The sequence below is a fragment of the Scyliorhinus canicula genome, chromosome 13 (assembly GCF_902713615.1).
Source record: "Scyliorhinus canicula chromosome 13, sScyCan1.1, whole genome shotgun sequence".
NCBI classification, from domain to species: domain Eukaryota; kingdom Metazoa; phylum Chordata; class Chondrichthyes; order Carcharhiniformes; family Scyliorhinidae; genus Scyliorhinus; species Scyliorhinus canicula.
This window is the reverse complement of record NC_052158.1, coordinates 138,499,340-138,520,003: the sequence shown is the minus strand read 5'-3', so window position 1 is coordinate 138,520,003 and position 20,664 is coordinate 138,499,340. Positions and strand designations below refer to the sequence as shown.

The window sequence follows — 20,664 nt, the reverse complement described above, 5'->3', positions numbered from 1 at the left end:
AGTAGCTTACGGGCAAGTGGGAGGATGAGCTAGGAGGAGAGATAGAGGCGGGTCTATGGGCAGATGCTCTAAGCAGGGTTCATACCTTCTCATCATGCGCCAGCTTAGCCTGATACAATTTAAGGTAGTCCACCGGGCACACATGACAGTAGCTAGGATGAGCAAGTTTTTCGGGGTAGAGGGCAGGTGTACGAGGTGCGTGGGAAGCCCAGCAAATCATGTCCACATGTTTTGGGCATGCCCGAAGCTTAGAGGGTTTTGGCAGGGTTTTGCTAAGGCAATGTCCACGGTGCTAAAAACACAGGTGGTGACGAGTCCGGAGGACACGTTCTTTGGAGTGTCGGAAGATCCGGGAGTTCAGGGGGCGAAAGAGGCCGACGTCCTGGCCTTTGCCTCCCTGGTAGCCCGGAGCCGGATCTTATTAATGTGGAGGGACTTTAAGCCCCCGAGTGTAGAGACCTGGATTAGTGACATGGCTGGGTTTCTCAGTCTTGAGAAAATAAAGTTTGCCTTAAGAGGGTCAATGTTAGGGTTCACCCGGAGGTGGCAGCCGTTCGTCGACTTTCTCGGGGAAAATTAAATCTGTCAGTAGATGCAGTATAGGGGTTGGGGGTGGGGAGGCGGATTGCTGTACGTATGAGGTGTGTGAAGATTGGGCTGAGGCCCCCCCCCCCCCCCCCCCCATGGATGTTTATTTACCATGTTTACGTCATTGTTTTTGTTACCGTTAGAAAAAATTTCAAATACCGTAATAAAATATTACTTAAAAAAAATGAACTTATTGAAACTATTGAGCAATTTTTCACTTCTTTTCTAAATTAGTATATTATGAATAACTCTTTCTAAGTTGTGATAGCTATAAGATAAATTGAGAATTACTGTTATTGGTATTTTGCTGCAGGAAATTTAGCTAGACTGTTAAATTTTCTGAGCAGACTTCCTTGTAGCATTAGCTTCTCCCAAATTGGGGATTGCTATCACTCCTTGGGTGGGTTGGGTTACGGGTATAGGGTGGATACGTGGGTTTGAGTAGGGTGATCATTGCTCGGCACAACATCGTGGGCCGAAGGGCCTGTTCTGTGCTGTACTGTTCTATGTTCTATGTTCCTCAGCTGATAGCTGTAGAAATAAGTGTCAGTTGGTACCTACCCACAATAACATGACTGGGTCAGTAGGTGATAAAGTTGGTGTACTGCTGTCACTTTGCAACTTCAAAATCAATATATTAATATTGTACTATTAATACGACATTTCAAGACTTGAATAGCTTTTATTTTATAAGAAATACAAAATCATAGTACCTGTCTCTTCGTAATGTGCAAGATCTCGTAAAGATATTTTATTTTAATATAGAACATAGAACAGTACAGCACAGAACAGGCCCTTCGGCCCTCGATGTTGTGCCGAGCAATGATCACCCTACTCAAACCCACATATCCACCCCATACCCGTTACCCAACCCCCCCCAACCTTACTTTTTAGGACACTACGGGCAATTTTAGCATGGCCAATCCACCTAACCCGCACATCTTTGGACTGTGGGAGGAAACCGGAGCACCCGGAGGAAACCCACGCACACACTGGGAGGACGTGCAGACTCCGCACAGACGGTGACCCAGCCGGGAACCGAACCTGGGACCCTGGAGCTGTGAAGCATTTATGCTAACCACCATGCTACCGTGCTGCCCAAATATAATATGTTTTCACAATTTCACAGATCAGGATAAGGGTTTTCATCATGGTTACAAGTAGCTTTAAAGAAAAAAAAGTGATTCACTCTTGTTGTACAAATAAATGACTGATATTTGTGTTTACTAAAGATTATGCTTGGATTAACAAGCCATGAACCAAATTTTTCCCTTTTGAGGGAAGAAGTTCGATTTGGTGGCAGGAAATCACAGAAAAGGTAGGATCTTGGTACCAATTAATACAACTCTTCAGGCTTTAAATAAAAGTTTATTCGACTCCTCTCTCAAAATGCATAATTTCTCCCATTTTTCTTTAGTGTTTCATTTGTAAGTTCAAATTACTTCCCAGAGGTTGTTTAATACTAGTCTAAGCACAAAGTGGTGTGTAATTGTGGCCTGGGCTATCCAACTTTTTCCTTCCTGAAGAAGAAAATCTTTGGATATTTTAGGAGCTGTAATTATTCTTACTGTGTTAATTTTGATGCACCAATATTTGCTATTTGCATTTATTTGTTTCAGGATCACTGCAGTTGAAGAAACTACGTTTCACTTACTGCACCTGTCCCTAATGAGAGAGTATATTGACTATGAGTTTTCATCTGTACGGGTCAGTATTTGGATTTGGATTTTTTTAAATGAAAAAGACAGTGCTTAGCCACATAAATGGTATAAAAGGAGATAATGCAGCAATTAGTTTCTCTTTAATCTCCCTCATTCTACCTTTTAGTCTGTTAAACTGGTCAGAGATAGGCAGTACATGAAGTGTCCCTTACTGGTGTAATTTAGTTTGCACAGCCTCTGGTGCCTGCAGCTCCTGTCTGATGCCTCCAGATAGAGGTTTCTATAAAATATCTAATGCAGGTTTACTCTGAGCAACACCTTGATAGCAGAAATAATGGAACAAAACTGAACTGAGATAGGACATGCAAGTAAATATCTTGCATGATAGGATGCAGTAAGAATCAGCACATTATATCTACAGGTTAGGGACTTTGCACGAAAGGTCTAGAAGGGGTTCCCTAGGTTGTCTGGATACACCCTGCTGGAGCGACTGCTGCTTCCGGATGTGGAAGGGGAGGGAAGAATTGGGAATATATATAAGTGGCTGGGGGAGCAGGGAGGCGAGCGGGTGGTGAAGACCAAGGAGAAATGGGAAACGGAGTTGGGAATGGAGATCAATTAGGGAGTATGGAGTGAGGCATTGCGAAGGGTAAACGGGACCTCCTCGTGTGCAAGGATGAGCCTGATACAGTTTCAGGTGGTGCATCGGGTGCATATGACTCAGGCGAGAATGAGTGGGTTCTTTCAGAGCGTAGCAGATGAGTGTGGGAGGTGTGGGCGGGGGCCAGTGAATCATGCGCACATGTTTTGGGGTTGTGAAAAATTGGGAAGATTCTGGGTGGGAGTGTTCGCGGTCTTAGCCAGGATAGTGGAGGAGGGAGTGGACCCGGACCCTTTGGTGGCAATATTTGGGGTTTCAGAGAAGCCGGAGCACATGGAGAGGAGGCAGGCCGATGTCTTGGCCTTAGCCTCTCTGATTGCATGGCGACGAATTTTGCTGGAGTGGCGGTCGGCATCACCACCGGGGGGGTAGCAGCATGGTTGGGTGACCTATACGACTTCCTGCGATTAGAAAAGATAAAGTATGAGTTAAGGGGGCTCAGCAGGGGAGTTTGAAAAAAGGCAGGGGATGTTTGTGACTGTATTTGAGGAGTTGTTCGTCGTGGGGGGGGGGGGGGGGGGGGAGTGAAAAAGGAGAAAAATATGTTCAAACTGTATAGTTGATTGTTGGGAAGAATGTTTCCCGGAGTGTTTATTTGCTGTAACCTACCTTGATACAAGTTTGAATCAAATGCGTTTAAAAAAAAAAAGAATCGGCACAATATTGGTTATTCGCCAACTTAATGTGTAAATGAGAATATGTATTATTTTAAAGGAACTTGGATTCCTTCTCGGTACATATATTCATGACTGCTTCCAAAGTTTTTCCCAGTGCTTCTCTGCGATTGTCTGTTACAAGTTGCACAAACCAGGCTTAGGTTGACCGAGAACCTATTAAGTCCATTTTGTCGACGGCAAGGTTGGCTGTGGAACTCGTATACATAGTTGTTATTTTACTATAGGGGTGTTGTAAGGTGGGATGGGTCGGTGGGGTGAGGGCAGAGAAAGAAAACTACTTCAAATTAATTTTCGACTGCAAATGGTGCAAACTCTTAACAGATAAGTAACCAATTCCCCTTTACCATGATTGAACCTGTATCCGCCAAACTGTTGAGGCAGTGCGTTCCAGATCCTAATTACTTTCTGTGCACCCTCAATAATACCTTCACATCCTTCCGAAGGCTTTTTCCTATTTGAACAACATTACTTTTCATCACCTGTTTCATGCTGCTTCATGCGCTATTTCATAACTATAAGAGAAGCTGCCTGTTTCAATTCTCCCCAACTCCTATTGGAAGCCAACTATTACGTGATATGAGATTAGCCACAGGATAACTCCATTCAATTTTCCTTCTCCTCTTTACTGGAAAAGCATTTAGTTTTCACACAGCACCTTGCTACTCGCCGGTTGTGAGTTTTATAGTTGCCTTTGTAAATCATCAATAATGATGATTATACTGCTCTGGTTAATAGTAGACAGGCAGACCATTCAATCTTGTCTTCTAAATAATCAGCCTTTAACATTGTCTGACCTTAACAGTTGCCCTACTTGTAGTAATGTGCCAGTGGATTAAACCCAATATTGTGCTTCCCTGCCACAAATACACTTTGATCATATTTAAGTAAACCACTTGTTCTTTATTTCAATTAACAGGACAAGATTTGCTTTGAGTATGACCTTGAACGAATAATTGATGACTGGATATTGATGGGGTTTCTTGTTGGTAATGATTTTATTCCTCATCTACCTCATTTACACATCAATCATGATGCATTGCCTTTGCTATACAAGACCTACATTGAGGTCCTGCCAACCCTTGGAGGTGAGTGCATGAAAGAAAACACAAGTGAAAAAACTGGTTTATTCGAGCATGATTTCAAACCCTTGATTGTTTAATGTGTAAATAAGTGTTTGTGAAAATATTTTCTTTCGATCAGGGTATATTAATGAAGGTGGAACATTGAATTTGGAACACTTTGAGAAGTATCTAGTAAAACTGTCAGAGGTAAGCATGGAATGTTTTCACCATTTGTTTTTGTTTTGACTGTTTTTCCAATTCACATAGTTTAACCTGAAGATATGTTTGAATTGGTCTGTTTAAAAAGTAAATCAAAAATATAACAGCCTTGTTACTAAGGTTCCAGTAATGTGTCACAACAAATGTGTGTAACTTATGGTTGAGTCCGCTTGTCCTGAGTTTAAAGAAAGCACATTAAGCATTATAATTACAGTTTCTGTGCTTCCAAACTTGACGTTCCTGGAAAATGTTACTTGACCTAATAACATACTGGTGTTTGCAGGTTATGTGATGGCTATTAATCTTAACAAGCAGATTGTTATGGATAAAAGCCTTTTTGTTGATTATGGATATGAGTCATTTGTTTTCCTTCGTGTGCCCATCCCTTTTTCTTAAACAAAATCTTGGCTCGCTCACCCCATCCAGGCAGGTGGAGTGAGAAATGACCTGTTCTCAAAGCCTTTGTTCGTCTTGCATCAGACTTTAGAAAATGGAGAATGATATTCCACCCACCTAATTTTCATCTCTGCAAGGGAAGGTTCTGACTTCTCCATGAGCGGTTCTCAAACCTTTTTGATTGACTGAACCCTTTCTAAACAGATTAGTAATCAGAGTTAAATTGTAATACTATAATTGAGTACCACTCAATATGGAAGTGCTGTATGTGAAGGATTATTTAATAATGCTTTTGATAAAACGGGTATTTACTTGCATGTATCAGAGTCCATCTATCCTCGCTGTGGCCTTTGACAATATTTTTGCTCATTGACATGGCTGGCCTTGAGAAAAATGGCACCCTTGACAAAGATGTATTTTTGGTACCCATTCTTTAAGTTTAAATCTGGAGCAGTTAATTATTTTTAGAAACTCCCTTCTCTTGAACAAGGCTGAGCTTACTTGTTTTCCATTGCCAGCCCTGGTAACTGAATCTACCTGACTATCTTTGCGATGCTCTCAGTGCTCCTTGATGTGCACTTTCCTCTGAGATAGCCAGACGGTTCTGAGCTGTACATGTGGGGGAATGCATACTGACTCCCATTAAGCCGGCTCTGGCCACGGTTCATTTGTTCACACGTGGCCATGGTGGCATGGGCAGTAGCATTATTTTGCGGACAATCTGGAATGTCCTAGGAAATCGGTGAACTCCAGCTTGAAAACCAGATATCTGCTTGATATTTAATTTCACTCCCCGTTTCTGAAAATGTAGCCAAGATTGGATTCCATGTGTGTGAATGTTTTACCACCATCGCTGTGATATGGCACTAGCTACAGTTTAGACTTGCTACAAGAGCCTGTGTGCCTCCATTGTCAAAAAGGCATACTAGTATATGTCAGACCAATTAAAGTTGATTGTCCAAATATAATTTGGCTATCTTGCGTTAAGGGGTTCAGATTGAGAACTTTAGAAATTACACATCCAAGGTGGACCTTACTTCGCTGTGATTGGTGCTGTACCATAAGATGAAAAATTCAAAAGTATGTTACAACAACAAAGTAGCTTAGTGCAAATGACTTTTGGTTAAACCTAAACTCTTGGTAGGATTAGCAGCTCCGTCTTTAAGCCTTTTATGAATGACATCATGAATATTACCCTGGTGCAGGTTTTGTTCCTCCTTATTCGGGGATTATTATTTGGGTATTTTTGTTCATAGTTCACAAATTATTTCAAATTGAGTCTTATTCTCCCGCCTTTTCAGTGAACGATGCCTTTTCAAAGCACTAAATCATAACAAAGCACTGGTATGCTTTCTGGCACCTTGTGCAAAGTGGCTCAGATCTTTCTGCATTCTGAGGAGACAGCTGGGTTAATTTCAGGCGATGCTTGTCAATTTGGAGAGTGGCTTGAACCTTAATAGATTCAGTTTGTATATATCAATTGGAGAAGTTTTTCATCAAGGTTTCCGAGGTCATTCCAGATTTTTTAAATATTGCTTTGTTGATTTGATTTCCTGATTTAAAGATGATGTAACTATTTGTTTGCAGTTTGATCGTGAACATTTCAGTGAGGTTTTTGTTGACCTAAAGTGGTTTGAAAGTAAAGTGGGTAAGAAGTACCTAAATGAGGCAGCAGGCATTGCAGCGGAGGAAGCAAAACGACGTAAAAAGAAAAACAAGGTACATTTCTGATTCTTCAAATACTCTTTTTCAGCTCATTGTAGGTTAAGCCTTTTAAGTCGTTATCCTATCAAGAGCCATTTAATCTCCCAAAGGAATGTTCAGCAATACTTCCTAATCTCCCAAATTGTCCAGTGAAATTCCAGAAGCTTTTCTAATCCACTTGTGAATATTATTCAAACTTGGCATGATGTGCTCTGTATTGCCACCCCTTGCCCCCTTCCAAGTCGCAGCATGGAAACCGGCGTTCCATTGACGGCATGTTCAGTTGTGTCTGTCAATTGATGCAGCATGAGGGAGGCATTGCTCATGCACTGAGTTGTAGAATAATCTGATTTTAATTCAAAGGCACCAGGTGCCTGTAATCGATTAAACATTAAAAACTGTCCATTTCTCAGTTGTAGAGCTATCAATGATCATCTTTTCATGATCATTAAACTGCCTGTTGAAATGATAAGTTCTGGGTATTATTAGAACTTAAATTGTAATCGTGTTCATTGAGATTTTAACCATTTAGGCAACAGGAGACAGTTTCGTGAAGTAACTTGGAAATATTTAAGTTATAAATTTATACTTGTTAAATACAGGATGGGACTTTTTTTAAATTAATTTTTACATGATGTTGTCTTCGGCTAGACCAGTATTTGTTGCCCATCTCTAATTGTCCTTGGGAAGGTGGTGATGAGCTGCCTGCTTGAACCGCTGCAATTCACATGGTGTAGGTACACCAACAGTGGTGCTTGGGAGGGAGTTCCAGGATTTTGACCCAGTGACAGTGAAGGAACGGCAATATATTTTCCAAGTCAGGATGGTGAATGACTTGGAGGAGAAAATCCAGGGGGTGGTGTTCCCATGTGGCTGTTGCTCTTGCCCTTCTAGATGGTAGTGGTCCTGGATTTAAAAGGTGCTGCCTAAGGAACCTTGGTGAGTTTCTGCAGAGCAACCTTGAAGATGGTACACGTGGCTGCTATTGTTTGTCGGTGGTTGAGGGTTTGAATGTTTGTGGAAGGAGGAGCAATCAAGCAGACTGCTTTGTCCTGGATGTTGTCGAGCTTCTTGAGTGTTGTTGGAGCTGCACTTATCCAAGCAAGTGGAGACTATTCCATTACACTCCTGATTTGTGCCTTGTGGACAAACTTTGGGGAGTTAGGAAGTTAATTACTTGCTGTAGGATTCCTAGCCTCTGATCTGCCCTTGTCGCCACAATATTTGTATGGCTAGTCCAGTTCAGTTTCTGGTCAATTGTAACCCTGAGGATGTTGATGGATTTAGTGATGGTAATACTATTGAATGTCAAAGGGCGATGGTTAGATCCCCTCTTGTTGGAGATGGTCATTGCCTGGCGCATGAATATTACTTGACACTTTTCTGCCCAATCCTGGATATTGGCCACATCTTGCTGCATTTGCACGTGCACTGCTTCAGTGTCTGAGGAGTCGTGAATGGTGCTGAACAGTGAACCCCTCCACATTTGACCTTATGTTGGATGGAAGGTCATTGATGAAGCAGCTGAAGATGGTTTGGCTTAGGACACTGAGGAGCCCCGGCAGTGATGTCTTGGGACTAAATGACGAACCAACATCTACAACCTATCTTCCTTTGTGCTAGGTATGACTCCAACCAGTGGAGAGTTTCCCACTGATTCCCATTCACTCCAGTTTTGCTTGGGATCTACAATGCCAGACTTGATCAAATGCTGCCTTGATGTCAAGGGCAGTCGCTCTCATCTTCACCCCTGGAGTTCAGCCCTTTTGTTCATGTTTGAACCAAGGTTGTAATGAGGTCAGGAGCTGAGTGACCCTGGTGGAACCCAAACTGAGCATGAGGGAGCAGGTTATTGCTGCTTAGATGTCGCTTGATAGCGCTGTTGATGACCCCTTCCATCACTTTACTGATGATGGTTGAGAGTAGACTGATGGAGTGGTAATTGGCCAGGTTAGATTTGTCCTGCTTTCTGTGTATAGGACCTATCTAGGCAATTTTCTACATTGCTGGGCAGATGCCTGTGTTGTAGCTATACTGGAGCAGCTTGGCTACGGGTACGGCAAGTTCTTCAGTATTCTTCTTCTATTCTTGGAGCACAAGTCTTCAGTATTATTGCTGGAATTTTGTCAGGGCTCATAGCCATTTCAGTATCCAGTTTCTTCAGTCTTTTTTGATATCACACTGAATAAATTCCAATTGGCCATAAACCAACAGACGTGATGCTGGGGACCTCTGGAGGAGACCGAGATGGTTCAACCACTCGGTACTTCTTGCTGAAGATTATTGCGAACGCTTCAGCTTTGTCTTTTGCACTGATGTGCTGGGCTCCTTCATTATTGAGGATGGCATATTTGTGGCACCTCCTCCTCCAGTGAATTGTTTAGTTGTCCACCACCATTCATGACTGGTTGTGGTAGGATTGCGTAGCCTTGATCTGATCCATTGGTTGTGGGATCACTTAGTTCTGTCTCACTTGTTGCTTATTTTGTTTGGAATGCAAGTAGTCCTGTGTTGTAGCTTCACCAGGTTGACGCCTCATTTTTCAACACCCCTGGTGTTGCTCCTGGCATGCCCTCCTGCACTCTTCTTTGAACCAGGGTTGATCCCTTGGCTTGGTGGTCATAGTACAGTGGGGGATATGCTGGACCATGGGGTTACAGATTGTGGCTTAGTACAGTTCTGCTGCTGCCGATGGCCAACAGCACCTGATGGATGCCCGGTGTTGACTTTTTAGGTCTGTTCTGAATCTATCCAATTTAGCACGGTGGTCGGGCCACACAGCATGATGGACGGTATCCTCGATGTAAGGATGGGACTGTCTCTACAAGCACTGTGCGGCGGTCACTCCTACCTATGCTGTCATGGACAGATGCATCCATGGTATGCAGATTGGTGAGGATGAGGTTGAGTATGTTTTTCCCTCTTGGTTCCCTCACTACCTGTCGCAGACCCAGTCTGGCAGCTATGTCCTTTAGGACTTGACCAGTTTGGTTAGTAGTGGTTTTACCGAGCCACTCTTGGTCCCTCACCCAGAATATGTTCTGTACTCTCTGTACTTCCTCCAACTGGTGTTCAACATGGAGTAGTGATTCATCAGCTGATGGTAAACTGTACGTGGTAATCAGCAAGAAGTTTGCTTGTTCATGTTTGACCTGACGCCATGAGTCTAGTGTACTATGGCTATTGCTTTCCAGTTCAGCCTTGGGTGTAGGTTGATACTCAATCTCTGTTCTCTCTCCATCTCCGTTATTTATGCTTCCCTCTGGGCAGCAGTCATTTGCTGTGCAACTTGCTCAGCTGCTTATTAGTCATAGACTTTTACAGCATGGAAACAGGCCCTTTAGCCCAGCTTGTCCATGCCGCCCAGTTTCTGTCATTGCTAGTCCCACTTGCCCGCATTTGGCCCATATCCCTCTATATCCATCCTGACTATGTAACTGTCCAACTGCTTTTTAAAAGACAAAATCGTACCTGCGTCTAGCACTGCTTCTGGCAGCCCATTCCAGATGCTCACTACCCCCTGTGTGAAGAAATTTCCCCTCTGGTCTCTTTTGTATCTCTCTCTCCTCTCACCTTAAGCCTATGCCCTCTAGTTCTAGGCTCCTCTGCCTTTGGGAAAAGATTTTGACTACCTACCTTATCTATGCTCATTATTTTACAGGCCTCTATAAGATCACCCCTAAGCCACCTACCTCGAGGGGAAAAAAGTCCCAGCCTCTCCTTTATAACTCAGACCATCAAGTCCTGGTAGCATCCTTGTAAATTTCTCCTTCACTCTTTCTAGTTTAACAATATCCTCTCTATAATAGGGTGGCAAGAAATGAACACAGTATTCCATGTGTGGTCTTACCAATGTCTTGTACAACTTCAGCAAGACGTCCCAACTCCTGTATTTAACATTCTGACCAATAAAACCTATCCTGCTGAATGCTTTCTTCACCATCCTGTCCACTGCGACTCCACTTCAAGGAGCTATGAACCTGTACTCCTACATTTCTTTGTTCTGTAACTCTCCCCAACTCCCTACCATTAACTGAGTAGGCCCTGATCTGATTTGATCTACAAAAATTAACTCTTTCCATATCTTTTTATTAAAACAGTAAAAAATATATACAAGGCCAAAGGTACAAACACTAATTTTGTGTTGGAGAAACAGGGTACCCTCCCCTCAGTACCAATGTATGGGGGATGGGGAGTGGATACTCTGATTATTAAAACAGTTCACAACAGATTTCTACAAAAAAGAAATGGTACACGTTAAACTTTGCGCTGGAATGACCAGATAACCCTCGCCTCTGTACGAACAGAAGGGAAAGGAAGGGGTGTGGTGAGGAGAGAGGGGAAAGGAGGGTGATGGGGAGGGCCCAATAGGACACTGCCTGAACTATCTATGGAGGCACAAAAACAAAACAAAACTTCAATTATGATGTGCCAGATTCCGGGAGTCCCCCAGAGGTGAGGGGCGACACAATGTCAGGCACGAGTGAGCCCTGCGCCTCACTGCAGAGCCTCATGAGCACCCTCTGTTCCCGACACTGGGTGGCTGGCAGCCTTCGGACAGAATCCTCCACCACACTGGAGTGCGGCAGGCGACACGGGGCCCACCAACCAATCCAGGCCCTGCCTTGATCCCGCCACCAGAATCATCTCCTCCGGTTCCTCCCTGGGGTCCCAGGCCAGTGGGAGGCTGCACCGCCCCCCTTCCTGGTCACCGGAAGGCCCCGAAAATAACTCCGGAAACAGGTCCGAGATGGTGGTAGAGGTACCCAAAGACGGCAGCTGGGACAGAGGCTCTTCAAAACTGTAACCTGATAAGAACCTAAGAAGCAGGGGATTATTGCTGACCCCCTTCCCCGTGAAATTGAACAAGTCCAGGGTGCTAAATTGTACTGGGTGGAACGGGCCCTCTGGGGTCCCATCCAGCCCCGAAGAATCCTGCTCGGGGGACAGCGGCAGCTGCTGTGATTTCCTCACTATCCCCCTCGCCTCTTTTCTTTCGGGGACTGGGCGTGACATCTATGGAAAATAACCTGGAGTGACGCCGTTTGCTGCGGAGAGGGTCACACACCTCTATCTCTGGAGGCCCCTCCAGGTTGACTCCTTGTCCCTTAATGCTTCTCTCCAGAATTTGTGGCTGGGATAGAGCACCCTCTGGTTAGAGGTCGCGCACCTCACTACCGCCACGCACAGGGGCCTGAGCAGAAGTATTGCCGGGCCCGGCATCCATTGGCGAAATGTCACCGGGCTGAGGGTGTTGCTGAGTGATGGTGGGGTGAGGCATACTGGCTGCACCCGAGTCAGTAGCCGGGGCACTGGGTCAGTCAGCGTCAGAGGGTCAGAAGGATCCAAGCCTGACTGCTCTTTCCAAGCCATAGCAACAGCATGCTCCATATGCTCAAATTGGTTGAAATGAGGTGGGGCTAATCCTTAATTGTCTTAAGGGGTGTGTGATCAATGATTGTTCTAGGTGGGCATGATCAATTTCCTGAGGGTGATGGTCATCTCTTGATGTAATTTTCCATTGACCCCTGACTGCCCTCTAAAGTGTCAATTACTTGTGGGACCATCCCTCTGAGGTCTTTTTCTGTTACTTGGTAAGATGAAAGAATATTTTGATATCTTCCTTGCCCATTTGTCCAGGATGATGGAAATATGCTGTCATGCCCTCCTGATTAATATCTTGTGCTCATCATCTCAAAATCTCACTTGATTGGTACCAGATCAGACCCTTAATAGCGGCTCTGTTTTGTACAGATTATTTGAAGTTGCTGCTACTTCTCTCTGGTTACTTGGAATGAGGTACTTTACTTTTAAAACAAAAGATAGAGCGCAAAGTTATTTATAATCTTAAAACTATTAAAGAAGTTTATAAAGTACTAATATAATATATATTATAGACTATAAGTGAGAATAAAACAAAGAACAAAGAGCAATACAGCACAGGAATAGGCCCTTCGGCCCTCCAAGCCTGCGCCAACCATGGTAAAAAAATAAAAATAAATAATCTTTATTGTCACAACTAAAACTGTATGCACTTATAGAGTCCGTATCCTTCCATTCCCACTCTATTCATATATTTATCTAGATGCCCCTTAAATGCCGCTATCGTACCTGCTCCCACCACCTCCCCAGGCAGCGCATCCCATATATTTGCCACCCTCTGTTGGGAAAAAAACTTGCCTCGCACATCTGTTCTAAACTTTTCCCCACGCAGTTTAAACCTATGTCTTCTAGTGTTTTCATGTCTGCTTTTATTTGAGATACGACAGCATGCAATGTCTGGGAAAATGGATTTATTGGATGCCTAATTGATCTATAGGTTACTTAATTACAATAGGCACTTATCAATGTGTTTTTGCTGAGAGAACTACTTGATTATAGTGCAGTAAGAAGTCTTACAACACCAGGTTAAAGTCCAGCAGGTTTGTTTCAAACACGAGCTTTCGGAGCACTGCTCCTTCCTCAGGTGAATGGAGAGGTATGTTCTAGAAACATTTATATAGACAAAGTCAGAGATGCCAGACAATGCTTGGAATGCGAGCATTTGCAGGTAATCAAATCATTACAGATCCAGAGATAGGGGGTAATCCCAGGTTAAAGAGGTGTGGATTGTCTCAAGCCAGGACAGTTGGTAGGATTTTGCAAGTCCAGGCCAGATGGTGGGGGGTGAATGTAATGCGACATGAATCCAAGATCCCGGTTGAGGCCGCACTCATGGTGCGGAACTTAGCTATAAGTTTTTGCTCGGCAATTCTGCGTTGTCGCGTGTCCTGAAGACCGCCTTTGAGAACGCTTACCCGGAGATCAGAGGCTGAATGCCCTTGACTGCTGAAGTGTTCCCCGACTGGAAGGGAACATTCCTGCCTGGTGATTGTCGCACAATGCCCGTTCATTCGTTGTCGCAGTGTCTGCATGGTCTCGCCAATGTACCACGCTTCGGAACATCCTTTCCTGCAGCATATGAGATAGACTACATTGGTCGAGTCGCACGAGTTTATGCCGCGTACCTGGTGGGTGGTGTTTCCACGTGTAATGGTGGTATCCATGTCGATGATCTGGCATGTCTTGCAGAGATTGCCCTGGCAGGGTTGTGTGGTGTCGTGGTCGCTGTTCTGAAGGCTGGGTAATTTGCTGGAAACAATGGTTTGTTTGAGGTTGCGCGGTTGTTTGAAGCACATCATGATTATAGTATGTTTTTGTATCAGTTAATGCTTCGTATAAGTCAATTAAACTTGCAGAATAGTTTGTAAAACTTAAGTTACAGCAATAGCACATATAAAATACATATACAACCAATTGAAAGTGGTTGCTTTGCTAAATATAACACATTCAACTAACCTATATTAAAATTTAGAAGAATTATAGAGTTACTGAAGCTAAATACAAAATTTAATTCCAAACTTATAAAATCAAACATGGTTATTACATGGTGTGAAATAAAGTGACTTTCTTTAAACATCACAAACTAAACTGAGCTAATTTAATGAACAAGGTTGAATGTTTTAATATTTGTTTTTCTTTGCACAATTGAACTTCAAGAACAGAACTGATTTTAATTGTGAGGGAGATGGATAGTTCCATACCAGTGATTGTTCAAAATTGCCGTCTTGCATCACTAACTTAAGGGCATGTATAATTTTTTCTCCCTTACCAAGTTTGAATGTGATGCTAAGACAAAGTCATGTGACGGGCTGGTGTCCCAGAATTCTGCATAAAACCATATTGGGTTTTTATTCTTCAATTGTGTGTAAACTAAAATTAATCATTAAGCATCAATTTCCGTACAAAATGTGCATTTATTCTCATTCAAATTTGTTTACAAATCTCTATTCTCACTAATAATGTGTTCAAATATCCCATTATTAGAATAGCTCCTGCTTGAGGTAATTTTTTGTGGTTTAAAATTATCTACATACTGAAAGTTCAGAAAATGGTGCTTACAATGTTGATATCCCATGCATTTTTTTCCAAACCACAATTTATACATCCATATCTAACCATTTTGAGTGTGATTTTGGTTAAATTGGATGAAGATTGCTATGTAATTTATGGCTTATTGAAAGGGAAGTGAATCTCTGGAGAGGAAAAGGGAATGGAATCAATGTTATTGTGCCTATTGACTAGTTGTGGAGGTCCTTTGCCTTGATGGTGACCAGCACGGTAGCATTGTGGATAGCACAATTGCTTCACAGCTCCAGGGTCCCAAGTTCGATTGGGGCTTGGGTCACTGTCTGTGCGGAGTCTGCACATTCTCCCCGTGTGTGCGTGGGTTTCCTCCGTGCTCCGGTTTCCTCCCACAGTCCAAAGATGTGCAGGTTAGGTGGATTGGCCATGATAAATTGCCCTAGTGTCCAAAATTGCCCTTAGTATTGGGTGGGGTTACTGGGTTTGGGGATAGGGTGGAGGTGTTGACCTTGGGTAGGGTGCTCTTTCCAAGAGCCGGTGCAGACCCGATGGGCCGAATGACCTCCTTCTGCACTGTTAATTCTATGGATTCATGGAGAAGTTTGTAAGTGCCCAACCTTTCTTAAATGGAGCTGAAGGTTTTTTTTTCATTTACAGATTCGAGATGACATGTGTTTAGCTGTATTAGATGAAGATGAAAATGAGGCAGGAGCCTGTTCACACTGCAGTACTGAATTCAATCACAAAGGTAACTGAGCCACATATAAATGTTTTCACTCTGAAACTGCTGCCAGTTGTTCTTGGATCTCAGTAAAGCAAAGGGGAGAAATGTACATAAACTTACCTTGGTTTCCTAAGGGCAGGTGCCTGCCCATCTGTGTGGCCTGTGCGACATTCTTCAAAGCTATCAACTTCTTGCCCCATTAAATTTCAGTATTGTGTTTGAATTTACTTACGTCAACTGAGTGACACCTAACTGAATTTTTTTCTGGCTTCAGTTTTAACATAAAGATTATTTTAGTCCAGATATAACGGCTCACTCTTGTCTAGCAATATGTTTTTGACCAAATGACAATCTAGTTCTGTTCTCGGCTACTTACTGGTATATTTCAATTATTCCAGATCAATGGGATGATGTCAATGATGATGACAATGAGGATGAGGATGATTTGTTTGAAACAGAATTCAGGCAGTACAAAAGAGTTTATTACATGACAAAGATGGGCGTAGAAGTTGTTTCTGAGTAAGTACACTTTATTTTCCCTCTATCTGGACTAGTGTTTAATCACATGATATTTTATGAAGAGTGGGAAAGGTTTCCCAAACAGAATTATGCTGGTTGTGCCCATTTGTTTGAGCACTGAGGTGTCCTGCAAAAACAGGACCGTATCACTGGTCACCTGTGGAGGAGAGGATGGGTCCAGGGAGAGACATCAAATACATCTGGGGAAGTGTTTTCGAAAATTAGTACTTGGGTTGCTGCTTTGTTGACTCAACAAAGGAGGGTTTAAATGCTCTCTGAGAGGAAAGGGCAGGTCGCTGATTCCTTCTCTTCGAATTCTAGGAGAAACTTGATTCATAGGGTTTGAATATACCCTTGAGCTTCAAGCCCTGAAATGACAAGACTCTGCTGTCTGCATAGTGCTTTGATCAGGCTGCAAAAATGCAGCAGAGATTCTGTCGCACTGAAATGATTAAACTCTACTTCAGGTTATGTAGAATTGGTGTTTTTATTGCGCTCTGGGTTGCTCGTCCAGCATCCTAAGAAATTTTATTGAACACTTTGCACAAATGGGCATTAATTTAAAAAAGGATCGAGCTTAACCTGAATTTTTGAATAGGCTACTGCCATTCACTGTTGAAGTTTGCATGTGGAGATCAGTTGTTGGACATTTTGAGTGTTTTGCATAATTTGCTAATTTTCTTTCTTTCTTTTTTCCAATAGTGAATTTCTTGCTCAACAGGCAAGATGTTATGTTCAAGCAATACAATGGATTTTGCACTATTATTATCATGGTGTGCAGTCCTGGAGCTGGTGGGTTTTTGCATGGAGATAATTTTAATTGAAATTTTATGATTGTGGCAGCACTACAGCATTTATTTTTTACTCATTTTATTATTTTAAATGTGGTTACACAATTTCTGTTAAATATTTTTGAGGATTTAGAGATTTTTTTTCTTGAATGTGGGATGAACCACTTACATTTGTGCTCCAATATTAAATGAACACCAGACACTTGGAAGCGTTTGTAAAGATTAGAATTTCTAATGAATGTTACGAACTGAAACTCATTTCACTGGACTCTTCATCTGAGCTGTTGCAGAAAACCTGCTCACTGCCTTTTAAATTGTTCCCAAGTCTGGCAAAGCTTGAAATTCGAAAAGGTGATTTGGTCCATTAAGTTCAATCCTTCCACACTATTCAGCTTTAACTACATCGATTATGGAATCCATACCATCAGCACCTTATTATTTTTATATCGCTTTGTGATTTAAATAGGTTTTTTTTTAAGTTTAACGAGTCAATATTATGACTTGAACTCTCTCCCTTCTGACCTTGGATGTGATGGTGTGATTAAATGATCTAAGTTGTCTCTTCTTCAGTCAGATAACTTTACAAATCAGTGTGTTAATCAGCTACAGGTTTCAGCTCTGAAGCATACAGAATTTCAACATTGTAATAACTGCATGTTCTGACGTGCTATTTCTAGAATTTTAAACATTAAGAGATGACATGGAGGGGTTTTAGTTTAATTTAGGCTTCAGGAGATGGTTATAATGTCCCCACTCTAAATGTTGGGTATAAATTCATCATAAATGTATGCATCACATAACATGCTAACTTTGAAAAATAATGCTCTGGGACTAGACTTTATTCCAATGAAGTAAAAACCTTTCAGAGTTTCTCCCCCAAAGCTCTCTGATGTGACATGATGTCAAATCTTCTCTGTTTGTACAGTTAGTATTGAAATGCGATGCTCATGGCCTAGCTTTTGCTTTGAGCTTGTTCCAATGGCTATTGGGAGGACTAACTGTTTCATGATGACTTGAAATTAAAATTTCATGGGGAATTTTTTTCACAACATTTTTCATTAAAGTTTTTGGACAAGTATGTTTGAAGTAATTTATTGCAATGGAGATGTGTACCTTTTCAAATTTACCAGCTTATTTGAGTTGCCGTTTCAATGTTGAATTAGAATTTAATTTAAAAATGAAACCCATCAAGACAATGAGTTGGCGAGTTTATTTTTAAAAAGTACTGTCATACAATGTATATGATCAGATATTCTGTTCCACTGTTTAGGTATTATCCTTTTCATTATGCACCTTACCTATCAGACATCCGAAATATCAGCAAATTGAAGCTAACGTTTGATATAGGGAGACCATTCAAGCCATTTGAGCAACTTTTGGCTGTTCTGCCAGCAGCTAGTAAAGAGCTTCTACCCAACTGCTACCAGGTAAGTAGACTTTACTCTTGGCGACGAGTAAGTTTTAAAATTGATTACAATTCACTTCTCTATTTTGCACAGTGTAGCTTTAGATCTTCCTGAGGTACCTTTGACATGCTCTTTTGTTGCCTGACAAATCCAATAAAAATGTTGACAACCAGGAACTCGTAATTGCTTTCAATAGATCTGACCAAAGTATTTGACGCAATAAATTGTGAGATTGTGTGGATTGTGCTCTAAAGTGTAGGATGTCCAGGAAACTTCCTCAATCCTGCAATTCCTTTTTATGATCTGACTGCCACTGCCTCGAGTGGGAGAGCTGAAACAAACACCTTCAAAATCCGGGCTGGGTCAAGAAAGGCTGTGTGTCACCCCTCGTGCTCTTTACAATCTACCTGATGGTGGCTATTCACCTCACCAAAGACCCACCTGCCTTCTGATGTCAGTGTTAAATACTTTCTAAATGGGCGGCATGTGGCGCAGTGGATAGCACTGGGACTGCGGCACTGAGGACCCGGGTTCAAATCCTGGCCCTGGATCACTGTCCGTGTGGAGTTTGCACATTCTCCCCATGTCTGCGTGGGTTTCACCCCCACAACCCAAAGATGTTTAGGTTAGGTGGATTGGCCATGCTAAATTTCCCCTTAATTGGGAAAAAAAATAATTGGGACTCTAAATTTTAAAAAATATATACTTTCTTGATGGAAATCTTTTTAATCTCACTTATCGCTGTGTCAAATTTAACTAGGCCCCCAGAGATATATATGATATGCATACGGTTTGCAGATCACTGCAGTGTGGAGTTGTTGCCCACTCTGCAATTTTATTGAATGCTTAGTTCCTTGATGCTACTATCTATTCCCTCTTCTCTTCTCTTTCTGCCTTTCCCATTGCCTCTGCCTGTATGTATGTATGTAAAGATGTATGCAAAGCTCACTTGCCCGGCTTCTTGCCAAGGATTGTCGTAAAATGAATTTTGTGTGTGTGTAAGAAAGGGAAAAATAGGATGTTAGAAACTGCATCGTTATGTTTGAGATGTATAACATATTTATTTTTACATTCTCAGTTTTTAATGACTGACAAAGAATCTCCAATCATTGAGTACTATCCTCCAGATTTCACAACTGATCTTAATGGCAAGCAGCAGGAATGGGAAGCTGTTGTTCTGATTCCATTTATTAATGAAGTGAGTATTTTTAAGCGTTACCAGATTTTCCAAAGCAAAGTATTTTAATTTATTTTTGTATCTAAATCTAACAAATTTTAAAGTAACTAATCTTGAATTGTAATGGTCTAGCAGCTTTTGAGTTGAAAATATTAAAAGATTCCTCTTTATTAATGCTAACCAACTTGTAGAACAGTGGGTTACCTGATTCGCGTTTGTATTTCGATGTGTATTTGTATATGACACATTTTTGCGTGATAAGTAATAACTTTTAAAAATCCTCCATGATGTTTATTGTTTATTCATCTGTAGTCTCATTATAAACAACTTCTCCAAGTCTTCTCATAGCTTTCTTTTTTTAAAATTTAAAGTACCCAATTATTCTTTTCCAATTAAGGGGCAATTTAGCGTGGCCAATCCACCTACCTTGCACATCCTTGGTTGTGGGGATGGGACCCACGCAGACACAGAGATAATTCTTATAGCTTTGTTGACACATTAGATCTTGTTGTGTCTTTAGAGAAGCAAAACAACTTGCATTGGTATAGTGCCTCTAAAGTGGAAATGATAGCTACTTTGATGAAAGAAGAGGAAATTACAGACAAAAAAAAAGAAACAGCTGCCTGAACATGGTGAGACATGATTTGGTGTAAAATATGAGCTTCAACACTGGTAGAGGTGGAAGGATTTCAGGGCAGGATGTCAGACAGAAAGTAGAGGCTCCGGAAAATGCAAATATCAATGTTGAGGCAAAAGGAAGAACGACTAACCAAAAGTTAAATCGAAGAACTGAACAGTGCATGAGAAGATAGCTGGAGAGGGAGTTGGAGGAAACCTGTGAGGGTGCCGAGTTGCTAAAGAAGGAGAAGTTGGTTTGGATGTTGGGATGGCGTTTGGCAGGTATATATGACTATTTTAAGTGGGAGATGGGAAAAATAAACGATGATTCGGTGTTGGAGGAGATGTGAATGGAGGGGCTAAAGTGGCATATGGTGATCAAAGCTTTGTCACCAACACAGCTGTTTTGATGGAGGAGAAACAGTGAAATGTGTAGCCAGCTTTCTGTCTGTGTCGGGATATCGATAGATTAATTATAGTTTTTGTGCAATAGTAGCAGTATGCGTTTCTCCAGAATGCAATCACTAGTTGGACCTGGAACACATTTTGAGTTGGAG

The 20,664-nt window shown here is 42.0% G+C and overlaps 1 protein-coding gene across 5 annotated transcripts in view; it reads left to right on the top strand.

Annotated features, from left to right (window-relative positions):
* The window catches only part of xrn1 (5'-3' exoribonuclease 1), a 146,185-nt gene that overhangs the window by 34,586 nt on the left and 90,935 nt on the right, over positions 1-20,664 (top strand). For 3 of the 5 annotated variants that reach the window (XM_038817149.1, XM_038817148.1, XM_038817147.1), the window contains exons 6-15: positions 1,821-1,906; positions 2,208-2,295; positions 4,504-4,672; positions 4,788-4,855; positions 6,851-6,982; positions 15,530-15,620; positions 15,995-16,115; positions 16,818-16,907; positions 18,177-18,333; positions 19,391-19,510. In XM_038817149.1, the coding sequence (XP_038673077.1) occupies positions 1,821-1,906; positions 2,208-2,295; positions 4,504-4,672; positions 4,788-4,855; positions 6,851-6,982; positions 15,530-15,620; positions 15,995-16,115; positions 16,818-16,907; positions 18,177-18,333; positions 19,391-19,510 (1,122 nt within the window). Of the gene's footprint in view, positions 1-1,820; positions 1,907-2,205; positions 2,296-4,503; positions 4,673-4,787; positions 4,856-6,850; positions 6,983-15,529; positions 15,621-15,994; positions 16,116-16,817; positions 16,908-18,176; positions 18,334-19,390; positions 19,511-20,664 lie in introns of all 5 variants that reach the window. The other 2 variants (XM_038817151.1, XM_038817150.1) reach the window with 2 other exon arrangements.